Genomic DNA, 18746 nt, shown 5'->3' with positions numbered 1-18746 from the left:
TTTTATAACGTTTTCTAAACTGAGACAATTATGAAACGTCACTACATACTGTGATTTAAAATCACTGTCAGTAACGATCAGTGGAAAATGGCTTGACTCATCATATCGGTACTTAGAACAAATAAAATGCTCCGCAGTGCATAGCTGTCTTTTTACAAAATCACTTCTCCAGCAAAACGGATTTTTATTGGTTGCTTCACGACTAGCATAATAATCACAAAAAACACGAACTCTACCGTCCACATTTTTTTTATCACATGAGTTTAAATATCTTCGATCTTTTAAATCTGCCTCTGTTTTATCACATTTATTTTTATTTGAAAATTTAGATATACTAACAGTCATTTACATTATATTAGTTGAATGTGGTTGCGAGCCTCATTACAATAACATAAACGGTACCAATTTAACTACACCAGATGCGCATTTCAATAATTAATATTCCTTCAGTGATGCCCGAGGCCAAAATACATGAAATTTAATACAAAAAAAGTAAAATAGCAAAAATAAAGAACTCAAAGGAAAATTCAAAACGGAAAATCCCTTATTAAACGGCAAAAATCAAAAGCTAAAACACATCAAACGATTGGAAAACAAACGTCGAAGAGCTGATGAAACCAAAATGAACCGAAAGTATAGCCAAATCCGGACAAGGAATCAAAAGCTTTGCATACGAGGAAGATCATGCTTAATTCAAAATAATTTTCAAAATATTATATCAGCAAATTTCAATCAAAACAATATCCATATTTTCATGCCAATACCAGAGTACAAAGTTTGAAAAAGAGACCGAGTCCTCTATGTCAATACATTTAAAACTTTGATTTACCTCAGATTTAGTCTAGAGAACAGTTTTACAGAATCATCGATGACCATCAAGTACAGAACATTGCATGCATGATGAGTAAACCGGCACTTTCAAGGGTTTTTACTAGGAGTATCGAGGACTGGACTTCTTCCAGGCAGGAAAACCCAAGCCGAACAGGAGCGTCCGTTTTGCTGTGTGGGCTGTATATGATATATAGTCATGTCCAGTAAGAATGGAAACTTTAAATCTTATGCATTATATATGGAAAGTGCTACGTTCTCTGTACGTTAAAGAACTATTGCAATAACTTTTGAGGGGTCCGTAGATGGCTTGTTGCAAAGCAAAATATCTGCCGCTATAAAACAAAGCATCTTTTATCATTGACAACTGAAATTCCTTCTTCCATCCCTGTCTACCAATTATGCAGACCCTTTCTATTGGATTTACTATTAATTGGTTCTCGACCAGAATATGCGTTAATATTAATAACTGGACGAAAAGCAACCAAACAAGAATCATCAACAAAAGAAATGTTTATTTTTAATACCAACCTACATTTTGTACCAACTTAATTTGCACCGTAATCAATTTATCAATATTTCGGTTTTTATTTAACAAACAGTTCTAAAATTGTCCGTAAATAAATTTTGAAATTATAAAGAAAGTAAGGTTTCAACTCTCTCAGGCAAAGTTGACCTTAGATGGGTTTGGCTTTTTTTTTTTTGCCTTCTTGGTCATACAGCTCTTCAACTGTTTCGGTTCTTATTCATCCTTGTCTTTCAAATATTCGGCTTTGAGCGTTCCTGATGAAGGTAAATCCACATAAGCGATTCGGACGCATAAAATTTATAACGTGTTGTTTTTATTTTTTAAGTATGTACTTCTGAGCATCGGTACCGTTATGACAATTCCTTCTAATCATGGCAATATAATTATACACACGTGTACATTGTACATGGTTTTGTGGAGTAGATCATCTCATTACAACTGTTTCAGTTTGTATTCTGACTGCTAAGTCCTATAACAGACTTATAATATAAAAATAAGAAGATGTGGTATGCTTGCCAATGAGATAACTATCCACAAGTGACCAAATGAAACAGAAATTAACAAAAAAGGTCACCGTACGACCTTCAACAATGAGCAAAACCAATACCGCATAGTCAGCTATAAAATGCCCCGGAATGACAAATGTAAAACAATTCAAACGAGAAAACTACTGGCCTAATTTACAAATGTATGTAAAAGATAATGAACGAAACACAAATATGATACACAGAAACAAACAACAACCACTGAATTACAGGCTCCTGACTTGGGACAGGCACATACAGAATGTGGTGGGGTTAAACTAGTTTATTGGCGCCAAACCCTCCCCCTAACCTGGGACAGTGGTGTAACGGCACAACATAACAAACTATGCAAAACAATAAACGAAAAACAAATACGAGAAACAGCAAAAAAAAAGACGACAACCACTCAATTACAGGCTCCTGGCTTGGGACAGGCACATACAGAATGTTGCGGGGTTAAACTAGTTTGAAGGCGTCAACCCTACCCCTAACCTGTGATAGTGGTGTAACAGTACAACATAAGAACAAACTATAAAAATCAGTTATTATAATCATATTTTTGATTGTAGCATATATGTTGCTTTATTGCAAACGTGTTCGATTTCGTGTAAGCTGACATTCAGTGCAAGCTATGTGGCCGTAAGTGATAGACGAAAAACTCAAATCCAAGCATCTTCTTTGGGCTTACACAACGAAAACTTGCAAAGTGATCATTTAACTGAAAAAGAATTAAAAATATATTATTATTTACAAACAAGAGATACAATGTTACGGCATAATTTGATTAACGATGTTTTTTTTTTCTATTTTACATTATTAATAGCAATTGTTGTTGATAAATGGTACAATTTAACAAAAACAATGACTTTTCTGCATCGGCCCTTTTGGGCTTTAGTATATATATTTGGCATACAGTTTTTTGGTCTCGAAAAATATAGCGAAGGTTATCCCAGAAACCGGCAACGTGTAGTCTTAAATCAGCATCCGAGTAGCCCTCGAAAATGAAACGGGCAAGTTGCGTTTTAGATTATTTGTCTAAACTACTTAGTAAGTGAAAATGTATCTGCCGTAGATCACGTGACGCTGTTCATAACAATAAATATACCTACATTTTGAGAATTGTTTGTTAGCATTATTTTGAGGTTCCACGAGGTTTATGCGACCATTCCCAGCAATTTTCTTCTGTAATTTTTAGACGTAAACAGTAATATATACATACAACGCAACAGAACTTTTTTTTTTATCACAAAATACTCTATTGGTTATTTTTCATAATGAAAAACAACGTATATTTTGCCGGCTGTTCATTTCACCATTCTTTTTTTTTTTATTAAACACAAAAGGGGGATATACACAAAACATGACATACTTTTTCATACTTTGTGGTTTAAATCGTGCGAAAGTATAATACAATTTACAAGTCATCGAGCTTGTCTTGGATGGATTAGACAGGGAAAAGGCACTACTAGTATGTGAATAGAAAGTCAATTAAATGACGGAATTCTTAATCAGAAAATGCCCTTCGAAAATTTAAAAAATTAAAAAAAACGGGGTCGTCGTACCTTTTTTTTTTGCTATTATAAATAATACAAAATAGAAATAGAATACTTTACATTATAAAATATAATTAAATAACCTGAATTTTTTAAATCCCTCTTATATTGGAACCTTATCAAAACAGTTGACTCCACTACCCTTTACAGACGTATCACACATATTGAAAGTATTAGTCCAACTATGTTTCGTTATAAAACATGGATAACGTAGATACACTCTCATGTTTTAGGAATTAGGCACAAATCAATCATGCAAAAAACCAAAACAAACAAACAATCAAATTCTGTGAAACTGACATCAACAAGACGCTTTACTTTTTGTTTTTTCAACATCAATATTGTTATTATGTTTGTTAAACGTGTTTGTTAACTGGCAAGTAGTTTTAACATGGGAGCTGTTTTTTCGGACTTATCTTTTTATTCGTATGAATCAGAATTCAAATAGGCCTTCTCACGGAAAAATTCTAAATCTCCTTGATTCCATTCAACTTGAACATATTAAGTTACCGCAGATACAGTAGGGTATGCTTCATATATTCCATCAAGAAATTAACAATGGGATCTTAATTTTTCGAAAAAAAGAGTTGCCTTCAACTTCCTAATTTGAGCATTAGTTACATCCCTTTTTGTCGCCATTGTAGAGTTCTATGTGCACAAATTCCTTCATAAAACAGTCAAATTCAACTTCTTATACTGACAGCTAGTCTTTTTAGAAAAAGTTGTTTTCTGAACATTTCTATTTTCTTTTAGCCTTGATTGATTCATCACTGATCTAGTAAGGATCTTTTATCAGACTTGTTGGTACCACTTGTTTCACGTTGGATAATCAAATAGGAAAATCATCCATTTACCAATCTAAAATTGTGGCCAAGGGGAAAATCTTACACTCAAATTACGTCCTATCAAAACCTATCTACAAAGAAGCGTAGGTAGGTACATGTAACTAATCAGTAATACTTACTTTTATCGAACTACTCGAAGCATAATGAGACATTTCTATTGGGATGATATTGAATAATTTGCTCCGTTTCGAATTGTACGAAATTCCAATGCGTTTCATGCAGAGAAGGTTATACAAATTAAGTGACTTCTTTGTCCTACACACAAATTTGTTGTTCAAATGTTTGTATTTAGCCATTGCACTCTTACTTAACACCATAACAGAACTATGTTTAAATTGGGGAAGAGAAACCCGAAAATCTTTATTATACCCGAACATAACAGGGACATCGGACGAAGTTTTGTTAATCAGATACCGAACATTTTCAATGATCACATAGTTGTCATCCGTAGCAATTAACGTCCAGTCAGACTCATTTCCATACGTGTCATAAATCTTTGAAATTGCTTCTTGGTATTTTGATTTCCTTTCCTTATTTTTCAAATATAAAACCGGAAGTCCACATGTTTTAGCGCCATTGTTTACTAGATACCGGACGTGATTACAGCGCTTACTCCAAGTTTTGTTTACAGCAATTCCACCAGTCATGCAGTTATTTGTCAGAATATAACATGATATTGAAATAGATTCTCGCAGCATAATTCCTTCTTCTGTCATTTTATCTGGATTAATAAAAATAAATATGTAATTCATAAACTATCAATGATATAACATTTAGTTTATCATTTTTAAGCATGTCCTATACAGATTTCATTATTTCAGCTTCCAAATTGTAAACTTTTCATTTCTATATACAAATGTAGAAACATTCCAGCAGCGTCTGCATATTGAGTATATATCTCCAAGTTGATACGATATCACAGAGCTTGCATATCCTATCATAATTTTCTTGATAGAGGGTTGCTGCTTACAAGGAAGCTTTTAAACCAAGAGTTTCAAGAGATGAATTTGAAATCATCCCTTCTAAAACTTTACGGACGCCGTCATTTGTGAAACAGGATCTGCTTATCCTTCCAGAGCACATGAGATCACCGCCGATTTTTTGATGGGTTCGTGTGGTGGAAAAAAAAAAATTGTCATGTACAAATGTGGACAACATGTAAACAGCAAAAACTTCTATTTTCCCATTATTGGCATATTTTGCAAGAATAGTTCGATTTATTCCATCAGTTATGCATTTTTATGAGCCATAATTTATAGAGAATTATTATATTCGATAAAAAAAAAAGTGTACCTGTAGATTGGCACAAAAAGAAATGCAGCCAAGCCCTCCCCTGGTTGCCACCAGGATGTAAAAATAAAAACAATGAGATAACTTTCCACCATGTCCCAAATGACGAAGAAGTTTGCAAGGGAATGCATTAAACATGTTAAAACCAATCAATTCAGTTATTTTTTATGCAAACGGTATTTGATTTGCGTAAATAAGTCACAATGTACGCATTTATGAAATAAGTGATTATTTTCAATTAAATACCAGATATTTTGCACTGTTTATATATTGCTTAATCATCACAGTTTTACTCGATAATGCCAAATTGACGGTATATATGTTTACGGATTTCAAACAGAAAGAATACAACTCACTATTTCATTGTCAATTCAACATTGTTAAAACAAGGAATGAGAATGCCACCCGTAAATAACGGTTTTGTCTGACATAAAAACAAAAACAATGCTTAATTTTTCACACTTATACATATGCCTCAATCGGACTGTTTCCTTCTTTCTTGAAACTACACAAGATAGAAAATATATTAAATTAGTTGATCCAAACAGGAGTTTGAAATACCAAACTGAACCTGAAATGAACGCCTTATGTCAAATTATGCTTCTTTTAAATGCTATCTAGTGAACAAACGTTCAAATGTAGAAATAAAAAAGTGATTGTTTTGATATGGTACAGCAGAAAAAAACCTGAAAAAATATAAAAACAGAAGAATGCACAAGTAAACGGATATGATAGTCTATTAAGATTGATTTTAGTCCAATATAAACTGAAGGAATTTTTTTGCCGGAAAAAAATCTCAATATATATAGCAGTCTATAGTTTGCTATTGACCCCACCCTCTCCCCATGAAAAAAAATCTTCTACAAAATAAAATCATGTTCATAACTACATCCGGTATTGAGGAGTAAAGAGATTCCGTCATAATCTGTATCCCAAATGTGAACTCAGAACGGGGGGAAAAAGGGGGGGGGGGCATTTTTAGCTGACTATATGGCACATGTATACGTTTTGCTCATTGTTGACGGTTATGACAGAAACGGTTAAAGTTCTTTTCGTCATATTGTAAAGATAAAAACAAAAACTTCCTTTTTCACATATTAACTCTCATAATGTATTACTAACGAATCTACCATTGAACTATCAAAGCATGTTAAAATATAATCAGATTACCTTGGATATAAATAATACTTGATATAAATACACCTAGTTTACAAATGACATTGCTGTTGACATAAATGCACTGAATTAACATATTAAGTAGATTGATTTAAAACCTTGTATTACCTATTTCAGTATAAAACCGAAATATTCTATGACTTATGGTAAAATTCTCAATGTAGGGCAAATTTCAACAGCAACATGGTTTACTGTTGTCACCGTATATACAATGGTTCTCCAACAAATGAATTTTATCGTTTTGCAGAAAATACCACTCAACCATTGAAAGATAACCCCACAGGACTATTTGAGTCCCATTTGAGCATCGTTTGAAATTTCTTGTTGCATGACCTGATTTAGAAATGGACGATTAATTGTATTTTATATCTCAGCCCATTCCATATAATCAGATCACTTCAGTAAAGGAATTACATAACTATGAAAATAACGCATTGATAATTTGCTGCTTTCTACTCACCGTGTTCACCAGAGGCGGATTTAAGGGGACAGAGGACCCGGGTCCCCCTTATGGAGCTAAATATATGGTTAACGCATGTTCCCATGTAAAGTTTTAGTCTAAAAGGTTGGCATAGGCTGACTGATCAAAATGAACAGGTTCGCCTTGAGATACAATGTCACGTCATCAGACATTACTACATTGCACGTGTGTCAATGTTAATAACTTATACTTACAACTTGGGGAACCCCATTACAATTTCTGTGAATAAATTAGCTGGTTCTTCCGTGAATTGCATCTTGGTGATGATATCCGGAGGTGGAAGGTTCCAATCTTATAATGCCACTACATTAACAGTGCTGATATAAAATATCTTCAATCAGTACATTTTTTATCCATTCCTTTTCAGTACATTTAATTATATATTTATGTTTTCAGTTATGTTGACAAAAAAAAAAGTTTTTTTTCAGTACTGAAGGGTACTTTTAATGGGTAATTTTGAAGGAAGGGCTAACATCCAGACTATATATGTATGGGTTGTTCCATTGTTAAAGGCCGTACGGTGACCTATACATAGCTTACTTTCACATCTTTTGAACACTGGAGGATTGGCAATCAAACCACATCTCCTTATTTTCGTAAACCGGTGATTTTCTTTATACTTTATAAGTACGTACTTGAACAAGGAACCAGTTAAAAAGCTACTGGTACGTACTCATTTATTTGAAGTTCGAATTTATATTTATTCTCATATTTGTATTTTTTTAAATCATATTATTACGTACCGTGATGGAAGTGTAAGTCGGAATCCAAATCCGGCATTATGCTTTGAATTGGAATACGATCTAAGATACTATGCTCAAATGTTTCTAGCTTGTCTGCAAGGCGTTGTATTAAATCAAAATCACTTTGCTTTACTGATTGTTCAAATGTTACTGTATGATTTAAGATCGTGAAGTATAGAATTACTCCAATGAAAAATCCACAGAGAAACTTTTCGAGTAAATATCCTTCCATTTTATGAACAGCTACATATCTTCCGCTTAATGTAACCAAACTAGACATTTTTACTTAATCCGGTATAAACTATAAATAAGAAGATTTAGTTGTTATCCTATTGTTTGGTCATCCACTTCACGATTCTCTCGATGCACGTCTATGGTCACTGAATAGGTAATGGGAAGTTATTGATGTTCAATGTTAATAAATAATTTTGGCGTTAAAACACGTGTTACAAAAAAGCTCCGTACAAAAAAGGGAAATATCCCGAAGCATAAATCATGTCCATACCATAATATTGATGTTTTACAGTATTTAGAAAAATAAAACTTAGTGTATGTAACATATTGCAAGAAATATTTCATGGTATCTTCAATCTGATATCTCCTTAAGAAAAAACGACCTTCTTAAAAAATCTGTATTTAAATCAATAGTTGAAATCATTAATTTCTAAATATAGAAATATTACTGTATTACGATGATTAAAATGTTTATGTATGATGTGCGATTTGCTCAAGAATAAGCGACGTGAAAACATCTGTGTCAAACTTTAAATGATTTTTTTTTTCTAAATCATTTATTTTAATGTATAGAAATATTAATGTTTTACGATAATTACGACGAAGCCAATGTTTATTCATGAGCTGCGGATTTAGAGAAACATTCTCTCTTCGGAGATGGTCGAGGTTAATATTTGGATTCTAAACCATTTAGCAGTCACAGCAAAGTTTCAAAATAGACCAACAACTGGCTAAGGACTCTAAGCTATACGTACAAGAGATTGTGATCCTTGGTTTCGAGATATTAAACTTGTCCATTTCGTCTCTTCAATTTTTCCCAAAAACCAGAATCATTTCTAACCTGTGATTCATAATTAATGAATCATTCTACATATCGTAGACCTCTAGTTTATGTTATATGTGTGATTTCACGCGGTTGAACCAGAGACACATGTATATATACAGTGTGAGAAAGTCAACTTCAACAGTTGTCAGCGAAATCAAGTCAACAATCGCGGCCCGCGTGCCTTTAACGAGAAGTTGCGATACCGTTGTAATCGCTTTTTTAGCTCACCTGGCCCGAAGGGCCAAGTGAGCTTTTCTCATCACTTGGCGTCCGTCGTCCGTCGTCCGTCGTCGTCCGTCGTTGTCCAGCGTCGGCGTAAACTTTTTACATTTTGAACTTCTTCTAGAGAACCACTGAATGGAATGAAACCAAACATGGCATGAATGTTCCTTATGAGATGCTGACCAAGTGTTGTTACTTTGTAGCGGATCCATCATCCAAGATGGCCGCCAGCGGGGGACTTAGTTTAACATGGGACCCTATGAGAAATACATACAAATGTCTTCTTTTAGAGAACCACTGAATGGAATGAAACCAAACATAGCATGAATGTTCCTTATGAGGTGCTGACCGAGTGTTGTTACTTTGAAGCCGATCCATATTCCAAGATGGCCGCCAGCGGGGGACTTAGTTTAACATGGGACCCTATGGGAAATACATACAAACGTCTTCTTTTAGAGAACCACTGAATGGAATGGAACCAAACATGGGATGAATGTTCCTTATGAGGTGCTGACCAAGTGTTGCTACTTTGAAGCTGATCCATCATCCAGGATGGCAGCCAGCGGGGGACTTAGTTTAACATAGGACCCTATTGGAAATACATACAAATGTCTTCTTTTAGAGAACCACTGAATGCAATGAAACCAAACATGGCATGAATGTTCCTTATGAGGTGCTGACCAAGTGTTGTTACTATGAAGCCCATCCATAATCTAAGATGGCCGCCAGCGGAGGACTTAGTTTAACATAGGACCCTATGAGAAATACGTACAAATGTTTTCTTTTAGAGAACCATTGAATGGAATGAAACCAAACATGGCATGCATGTTCCTTTTGAGGTGCTGACCAAGTGTTGTTACTTTGAAGCTGATCCTTCATCCATGATGGCTGCCAGATGGGGACAATGTTTAACAAAGGACCCTATGGACAATACATACAAATGTCTTCTTTTAGAGAACCACATACTGAATGGATTGAAACCAAACATGGCATGAATGTTCCTTATGAGGTGCTGACTAAGTTTTGTTACTTTGAAGCTGATCCTTCATCCATGATGGCCGCCAATGGGGGGACTTCCTTTAACATAAGACCCTATGGGAAATACATACAAATGCTTCTTCTAGAGGTGCACTGAATGGAATGAAACCAAAACATGGCATAAATGTTTCTTATGAGGTGCTGATTAAGTGTTACTACTTTTTTGCCGATTTACTGTTCAAGATGGCCACCAGGATTTTTTAATTAAATTACAGGACCAATATTAAACCAAATTTGGCCTCACTCATTATTAGGGTATCTGTTATGATTTTAATCTATTTTTACATGATTTCCAAAACCAAAGTAGAATCAGGTGAGCGACACAGGCTCTTGAGAGCCTCTAGTTGTAACTGCTAACAGAGAATATCGCAATGCACATTCGATTGTTCTTTTACATCAATTATTTCAAAACAGTATAATATAGGTATACATTTTAATTTCTTATATATTATTTACTGTCTTTAACTTATTCAGTTTGTAGCATTTCTTTGATGAAACTATTGTGAAGATAAACGTTTTAACCAGTCGTTTATAAGCTGGGTCAACATGATACATTACGAATTAGAACACTGTCTTATTTCTTGGTTAAAACTTTTCATTCTAAAACAAATAATATTCAGATGAAATAGCTTCCTAACTCATACAGGTTAAGAATATAGTTGAAATCTTTAAATATTAGCTGACGGCTATGTTGATTTGGTTATTTACAGATCCAAATACTTATGTTCCTGGTTAAAACTTGTTCATCTTCAGGGAACTATTGAACTTATCACATAAACTACTTTCATAAGTCATACTGGTTCAGAAAATAGAGGTTTATTTTTAAATATTTCCCCCACTTTGATGTAATTTATAATAAGAAAATCAGTATTATTATCGTCTGCCGTGTTGATTTGGTTATTTATATAAACAGACCGTTGTACTTATGTTCCTGGTTAAAACTTGCTCATATTCAGAGATTTATTGTACTTTTCTATCACTTGAATTACTTTCCAATGTATCAGAGGCAGATACGCGGGGGGGGGGGGGGGGGGGGGGGCGGGTGTCACCCTGTGCATGTGACCACCCCTGGGGTTGTCAAAAATGGTGCCCCATGTACAAAAATGGTGCACATGTACATTTTAATGTAATATTTGGATTAATTCATCAGTTTGTCTTTGGTTAAAATTCAATAATCATATCAAACTATACAACAAAACGTTCCTTAACAAAAATTCTATCTGACGGTGACATGCGAAGGTGTACTGGAAACTTTAATTTGCTTCTGTTTTCCATCTTGAGCCATCTGCAACCCAGATATGTCCATAAAGCAAAAATCAGAAAAATCTTTAACATCACTCGCCACGAAGAACTTAATTCAATGTAAAAATCGATGTCCTACAAAAACACTTTCCAACAAATCTGTAGAAAGGGTCGAAATCTGACCGCCATTGGAATACCAGAGTAATTTGCGGCAGTAAAACACAAACTTTTATTGTTTTACTTTACTCACATTAATTTTAAGCAACGACATATCACCAAATCCCAGGCATATAAATTATCCTTGTAGCGAATGTCGAAAGCCTGTTTGCAAGAATAAGAATGGTATCATATGTGATGATTGTGATAACTCTTGTATCACATTAAATGCATTAAGATGACGGTTAACCAATATTACGAGTTATCAGAATCGACAGACTTTTACGATTTCATTTGTTGATCTTGTCAGCAAACGTCCATTCAAACACACCGCTGTCTCCTTTATCAACATCCGATGTAAAAAATGAGGAATGTGATACGGTATCGTTAAAGAACTGAAAGACGTAAGAATACGACATCCAATAAATTTATGTGTTCATTTCTTAACATAAACAGATTCAGGTACAAAATTCTCTTCCATCAAAGAACTATTGACAACAAATACATGTGACTTGCTCATTTTTTCTGAAACAAAATTGGATGTTACCTTTACAAATGGACAATTTGAGGTTGACGACAATTTTCATCTTTGGAGGGTCGACATAACTTCAAATAGAGGTGGGTTACATGTCTATATCAGATTTGACTTGGCTTGTGATCGTAAAAAATAAAATAGAATGTGAGAACATAGAATCTATATTCACTGAAATCAGTACCATTTTGAACTTAATGTGATCGTTGACACGTTTGCACGCATGACTCATACAGGTACTTAGTTTTAAGGTAGCAGTTTTGAATATTTCTTCCACTTTTATGTAATTTACACTAAAAAAGTCATAATTGTAGCTGTGGACTAGTTGATTTAGTCATTTAATTAAACAGAATCATGTTCTAATGTTTCTGCTTAAAAATATTGTTCGCAGACAATATTTAATAATGATATATGTCCAGGATAATATTTCATTATGAAAAGCTCTCAGTTAGAATATTTGTTTTTTAAAGTTTGAAATCAGAATATTTTTATATTGAAAAACCAGAACTTAAATCAAAATGTCACCAACTTAGTCAAATAAAAATATATACTGGTATCCTGTCTCCTTTCAGAAAAAAATAGGGTACAAGTAGGTTGCTGGTAGTTTGTTGCACGTTCATATGACTACACATGTAATCATGATGTTGTAAAGGGATTGCTTTGCCCATCAGTTATGAAACTTAAACATTTTTTTTGTGAGAGAAAAAATAACAGTTGCTTATCCTGTAAAACCACCTTATTATAGTAGTTCATTCGCCAGACTCGATGTATGCGCTTTATGTGCAAGTGGTGATGACATTTTTGAAGATAAAACTTAATACAAGACTCTGCTTCCAAACTTTTGTATTTGAAGCAGAAACGGTACAGTGACAGTTGTGCAGAGACCATACAGAAAGACATGCAAATCTTGTGTTCAACTTTATTTGTCTTCTCTCTTCAAAAGTTTACAAAGTATACATATTTTGCCCAAAGTATACAAATTTACCAAAAGGAACTTACTTTGAAATAAATCAAATGTAAACTGTAATAACTGTCCTTTCCTAAATTTTTAAATATTTCAGTTTTACATGGGAAACTCCACTCAAAAATTTACGACAAAAAGGACGATTTTTCGTTCCCTATTGTTAATTTTCCTTTTTACATCGCGATGACCTTGAGGTCATTCCGATGTATTGCTATCGCCTAGATTTCCATTATGTAAATTAGTTTTGGGTTTGTAACCGATCTATAAACATGATAAATATGCGCACATAAACGAGTGCAAAATAACATTCCTTATCGTTTGATATAAATACATCTCTTCAATGAATACCGATAGAAATATTTTTGTTTACAACATAAATTAATAATATGAAAATGTTTTGTAGTTAGATATATATATATATAAGTAAAAAATCATTGATAATATCAATGCACACGTACCGAAAAATTGTGTTAAAGCATGCGGAAGAATATCTCAAAGAACATTTTGTGAAAATACCGTCAAGGACCGGTAACTCTGTAATTGTTTTTGCGGGAAAATATGAATGCCTACTCGTATCCAATCTTAGAAAAATCGAATTTTTACAGAAAAGTGTCCACCATTCACTTGCATTGCACTATTTTTAGAATAGTAGAATAGAATGATATACAAATGGATTCAAATCATATATATATATGTAACTGTTATTTTAATATAATATAAACAACAAATCAGTGTATACTGATTTGTATCACTACAATATAATAGTTATTACGGTGAAGTTGAATTTCCTGTCATTTATTCATCATCCACGCACGAACTTGTCTCAGAAAAAAATATATCTCTGTACATTAACCTCAGTTTCAGGTAAAGAGATATGTTGTTTTTTTCTGAGACAAGTGCTTTTGACCATCCTCAAGAACTTGTGGTCATCCGATGTTCAGTACTTCAGTACTTTGATTTGGATGGTGATGTTCCTTTGGCACCATCTTACGGTGTTTATATATCACAACTCGTTCGCTATGCCCGTGTCTGTTGTGACGTTTTGGATTTTAATGAACGTAATCTATGTATTACTGGCAAATTATTAAGTCAGGGATTTCGTTACCACAAATTACTTATTAATAAAACCTTTACTAAATTCTTCCATAGATATAAAGATTTTGTTTTGAAGTTTGGTTGTACCTGTAGAAAACTTATTTCAAACGGGATAGCACATTCTCATTTTTACGGAGATGTTGTTTACTGTGCCCGTAAACTTAGAAACGATCCTGGTAAACTTATCGATCCTTTAAATAAACTTATTCTAAAAGGTTACCAATTCAACACTGTAATTAAATCTTTTAGTATTGTTTTTATTGGTATTAATATTGATTTTGTTATCAGTAAATTGAAAGCAAACTAAATATTATTGTTATATACATATGCACATTCATGGATCTACAAGCTGTCGATACCTGTATCTTGGCATTGCACAAGGTCATGTTTTTCCCCGATTGTTTATGACTTCTTTACACTAAATCCATTGGATGTTGGAAGTGTAATGATTGATAATTTAGTCTTAGATACATAATTTTTTATTATTAGTTGCTATTCGCTTTGAACTAGCTGTCAGTAACTGCGAGTACTCTCAGATCTGTACTTAGTGTCTTTTTGTTGTTGGGATGTACAAGTACCCGGCCACGTCCATTCTGTGTTTTTGTTAGATGTATTTCTATTTGTATCTATCTGATGAGTTAAGCCTTTTTCAACTGATTTTTATTGTTCGTTCTTATGTTGTACTGTTACACCACTGTCCCAGGTTAGGGGAGGGTTGGGATCCCGCTAACATGTTTAACCCCGCCACATTCTGAATGTATATACCTGTCACAAGTGAGGAGCTTGTAATTCAGTGGTTGTCGTTTGTTGATGTGTTTTACATTTGTTTTTCGTTAATTTTTTGTACATAAATTAGGCCGTTAGTTTTTTCGTTTGAATTGTTTTACATTTGTTATTTCGGGGCCTTTTATAGCTGACTATGCGGTATGGGCTTTGCTCATTGTTGAAGGCCGTACTTTGACCTATATATAGTTGTTAATTTCTGTGTCATTTGGTCTCTTGTGAAGAGTTGTCTCATTGGCAATCATACCACATCTTCTTTTTTATATATATATAACAATATGGTGATGTGGTATGATTGCCAATGAGGCCATGATGTATGGCTATCATTGGAAAGCCACTTTATAAGACCTTTGCACAAGATGATAACTAATAATGCCTTCTTTGAAGCTTAATTTAAAAAAAAAAGTAAATGGTATATTAATTCATGATTCAATGCCCCTATGAATATTAAACTTGACAATACTAAAAAGTAAAATCCCAAAGTTCTTCACTTATAAGGAACGTAACATATTCAATTTACTTTACATGAAATGACACAAAAGATGTCGAATAAGTAGCAAGAAATATTTACTCTACTGGTACACCAGTCTTTAATTTACGGGTTCTCAGTTTTACACGTCCTGGTATATTTTTAAAAAAGCATCAAGTGAAACTTTAATGGAATGTTTTCGACCCCTAAACAGAAGCATTTTTTTCCAGTTTTTGTTATGATTTAATTTAGAGTTATAATACCCCTTCACTATTTATGTATATACTTTCTCATTCCTTTCAAAATTGAAATAAATGCTAGCGATTTGTTTTGTTTCTTGTATACACATCAGCATTCAACTCGAATTGAAATAAAGAAAAGACAGCATTCAGGGAAGTTCTGTTTTTATTGCCATCATTGCACTCTATTGTTTTCAACCTATACTGCCTTTTCAGTATGCTGCTACAGAAGTGAAATCATGATCTCTCAGTTGTTATAGTCGGGGATATCTGTAATCACTAGATCACCTCTCGTGTTTTGAAAATTGTATATGCAAATATATTCTGCAATACATCGAAAAGACACCGATGCTACAAGTAAAAGGAGATGTGGTGCATATGTCAATGAGACAACACCCCAACAACAACAAAAAAAAACCCACATCTGTATATGTTTAAGAATCCTTGTGTAGTACAATAGGAAATACTATATATGTATATATGAATCGAGGGAAAAACAAAAATTTGCTTCTGCAAATTTGCAGATTTAACATTGGTGTGCTGACATTTAGAGTAGTTATTAATATAATATGTGTTTTCAGCCGTGTATCACCTCATTGGTCAGTGGCGGATCCAGGGGGGGGGGGGGGGGGGGTTCCGGGTGTTGTTTAGACGTACTCATCAATTAATTATTTTTGTGACTGCATCTTACGAACCTTTAAGATAGATAATTTAGCTAATCTGCAATCAATTCCATCTTCATGCCTAATATATCATGTACTGTATTACAACTCTAGATTCTACTGACGAGGAAAGGTAACACTAGGCCACCGAAAGCTGAGTTTTAAGTTCAGTCTAGGTGGCCGAGTGGTCTAGAGCGCTGGACACAGTGCAGGCGGTGTTTTCACGATATCCCAATAGCTTGAGTTCGAATCCCGGCGAGGGAAGAACACAAATTTGCTTCCGCAAATTTCAGATTTAACATTGTTGTGCTGATATTTGTAGTAATTATGAATATATGTGTTTCAGCCGTGTATCACCTTCACTCGTGCTCCAATGGATGAATCTGTCACTTGTTTAGACGTACTTATACATATATATATTGATGCATTTCGGCATAAATATAATTTGTGTGTAGAGCATAAGCAGTTTAAAATATAAGTTTGCATATAAAAGACTTATATTAAAATGAGTTTCTGTATAGAAATCGCAGGGAATGAGATCATATCCTATTAAAACAAACCATAAGAGATATACAATGTAACTGTTTAATGTTTTTTTAATACTAAGAAGTGGCTTAGATAAAAAAAAGGCGGAAGATGCCAAGGGGCAATTAAAAAAATCACAAGGTCGAGTAAAGACACAGTGGAAAACACATGATACCAAAGAAAAGACAAATAACAGTCCACATAACACTACACCGAAAATCACATTGTAAACTTTAAGCAACACGAGCTCACAAATGGTGACATAGAACTTATGAAAGACTAATTTCAATCTCGAGATTAATTAAAAGACAAAGTGAAAAAAACAGATCATGGATAAATCAAGTATTAATGAAAAGCCAATTCCTGAGTGCGAACAGAAGAATAATGTTGCAGTACTCAAGTAGTTTGAAACAAAACATAATAAGTCAACAGTTCACCAGAAAATGTCCCAATACTCATGATACAAATTGTTAATCATAATCAGAGATCTTCAGTCTTAAAAACACAATACTGAAAAAATAATGACAGCAACAAGTAGATACAACAACACTACTTTGGTCTCTGTTTCTATCAAAGATAGTTATCAAAATATTATAATGAACCGATTTTCAACCACCTTTTATAATTACTTATATGAAAATAAGTCGAGAAATCCCAAGTGAGGGTAACCCGATATCCTTAGATGCTGATCGGTACGAAAGTTCGTTTCTGGATTAATAACGATTCATATTAGATAGACGAGATTACTTTATTTATAAAATCTAATATTACTTTGATTTATCTCTTCATACATATAAGTCTATAAATATACAATAGCCTAAATATTGGCAGTCACATGACCATCAAATTCTGTAAAATATTGTGGGAACCAATAGAAAGGTCCAATTTACCCAATACTGTTGGCACTTGATTATATAAGTCGGGCAGCGGCAAACATTTCGAACTTTGGTTAGTGAGAAAGTCATTCTGTTGCCCTATCAGTTCATACCTGCACTGTTTGAATTAGACAATCTTGAAAAGGATATTTTGGCTTTAGCCAACAACTGAGTACATTATTATATTTTGTCTGACATATCTTTTTTTATTTGTATGAATCAGATTTCAAAAAGGCCTTCTCACGGAAAAATTCAAAATCTCTGATTCAATTCAACGTGAATTAAAGGTAACCGCAGATACAGTCGGATATGCTACATATATATTCCAACTAAAAATTAACAACGGTATCTAAACTTTTCAACAAAAGAGATGCCTTCAATTTTCCCATCATTAACTTCTATTCTAATAGAGATATTGCCTTAAAAAGTATACCAATGTACATAAAGATTGTCAAGTATGCACACAAAACTTATAAAGGAATATCACCACTAATTCGTAGCCTATTGATTTCTTTTTTAAATTCTGCTACTTCAAGCATTCATAGCTACTTTGTCTTAAAATCAAATAAAGTGATATTCATTTCATGTCAACACTGTACCTTATCCTTACTTGTGCTGAAAAAAACCAACATACCTTTATTTGCATATTAGAGCTCACTGGTTCCCTGAAGTTGGGTAGTACAACAATGGTACTTCTGATTTGAGCAACAGGGCAACTATGCCCTCCTATATCAATTTAATATATTTCTTTTTTATATTAAAAAAAAAAAGCTCCGAACAAGGGTTTTACAGCAACCCCCAAGTCCTTAAGCTTTCATTTGATACCGAAAGTACCCAAATATTTGACATATTGACAAAGTAACAGCTATGCGTAGGAACTATTTTCTATAAAATATGTACTACTTTCTTTGTTTT

The 18746-nt window shown here is 33.6% G+C and overlaps 1 protein-coding gene across 2 annotated transcripts in view; it reads right to left on the bottom strand.

Annotated features, from left to right (window-relative positions):
• Positions 1–2419: 2419 nt before the first annotated feature.
• The window catches only part of LOC127730267 (glycoprotein-N-acetylgalactosamine 3-beta-galactosyltransferase 1-like), a 29671-nt gene continuing 13344 nt past the window's right edge, over positions 2420–18746 (bottom strand). The window contains exons 1-3 of one of the 2 annotated variants that reach the window (XM_052238567.1): positions 7970–8493; positions 4399–5000; positions 2420–2599 (exon numbers count right to left, since the gene is read on the bottom strand). In XM_052238567.1, the coding sequence (XP_052094527.1) occupies positions 2501–2599; positions 4399–5000; positions 7970–8249 (981 nt within the window). In that variant the 5' untranslated portion in view covers positions 8250–8493 and the 3' untranslated portion in view covers positions 2420–2500. Of the gene's footprint in view, positions 2600–4398; positions 5001–7969; positions 8494–18746 lie in introns of those variants that run through there. The other variant, XR_007995015.1, reaches the window with a different exon arrangement.

The sequence above is a fragment of the Mytilus californianus genome, unplaced genomic scaffold (assembly GCF_021869535.1).
Source record: "Mytilus californianus isolate M0D057914Y unplaced genomic scaffold, xbMytCali1.0.p SCAF_2, whole genome shotgun sequence".
In the NCBI taxonomy this organism is placed as follows: domain Eukaryota; kingdom Metazoa; phylum Mollusca; class Bivalvia; order Mytilida; family Mytilidae; genus Mytilus; species Mytilus californianus.
Note: the sequence above shows the minus strand (reverse complement) of the source record. Positions and strands in the feature narration are given on the sequence as shown.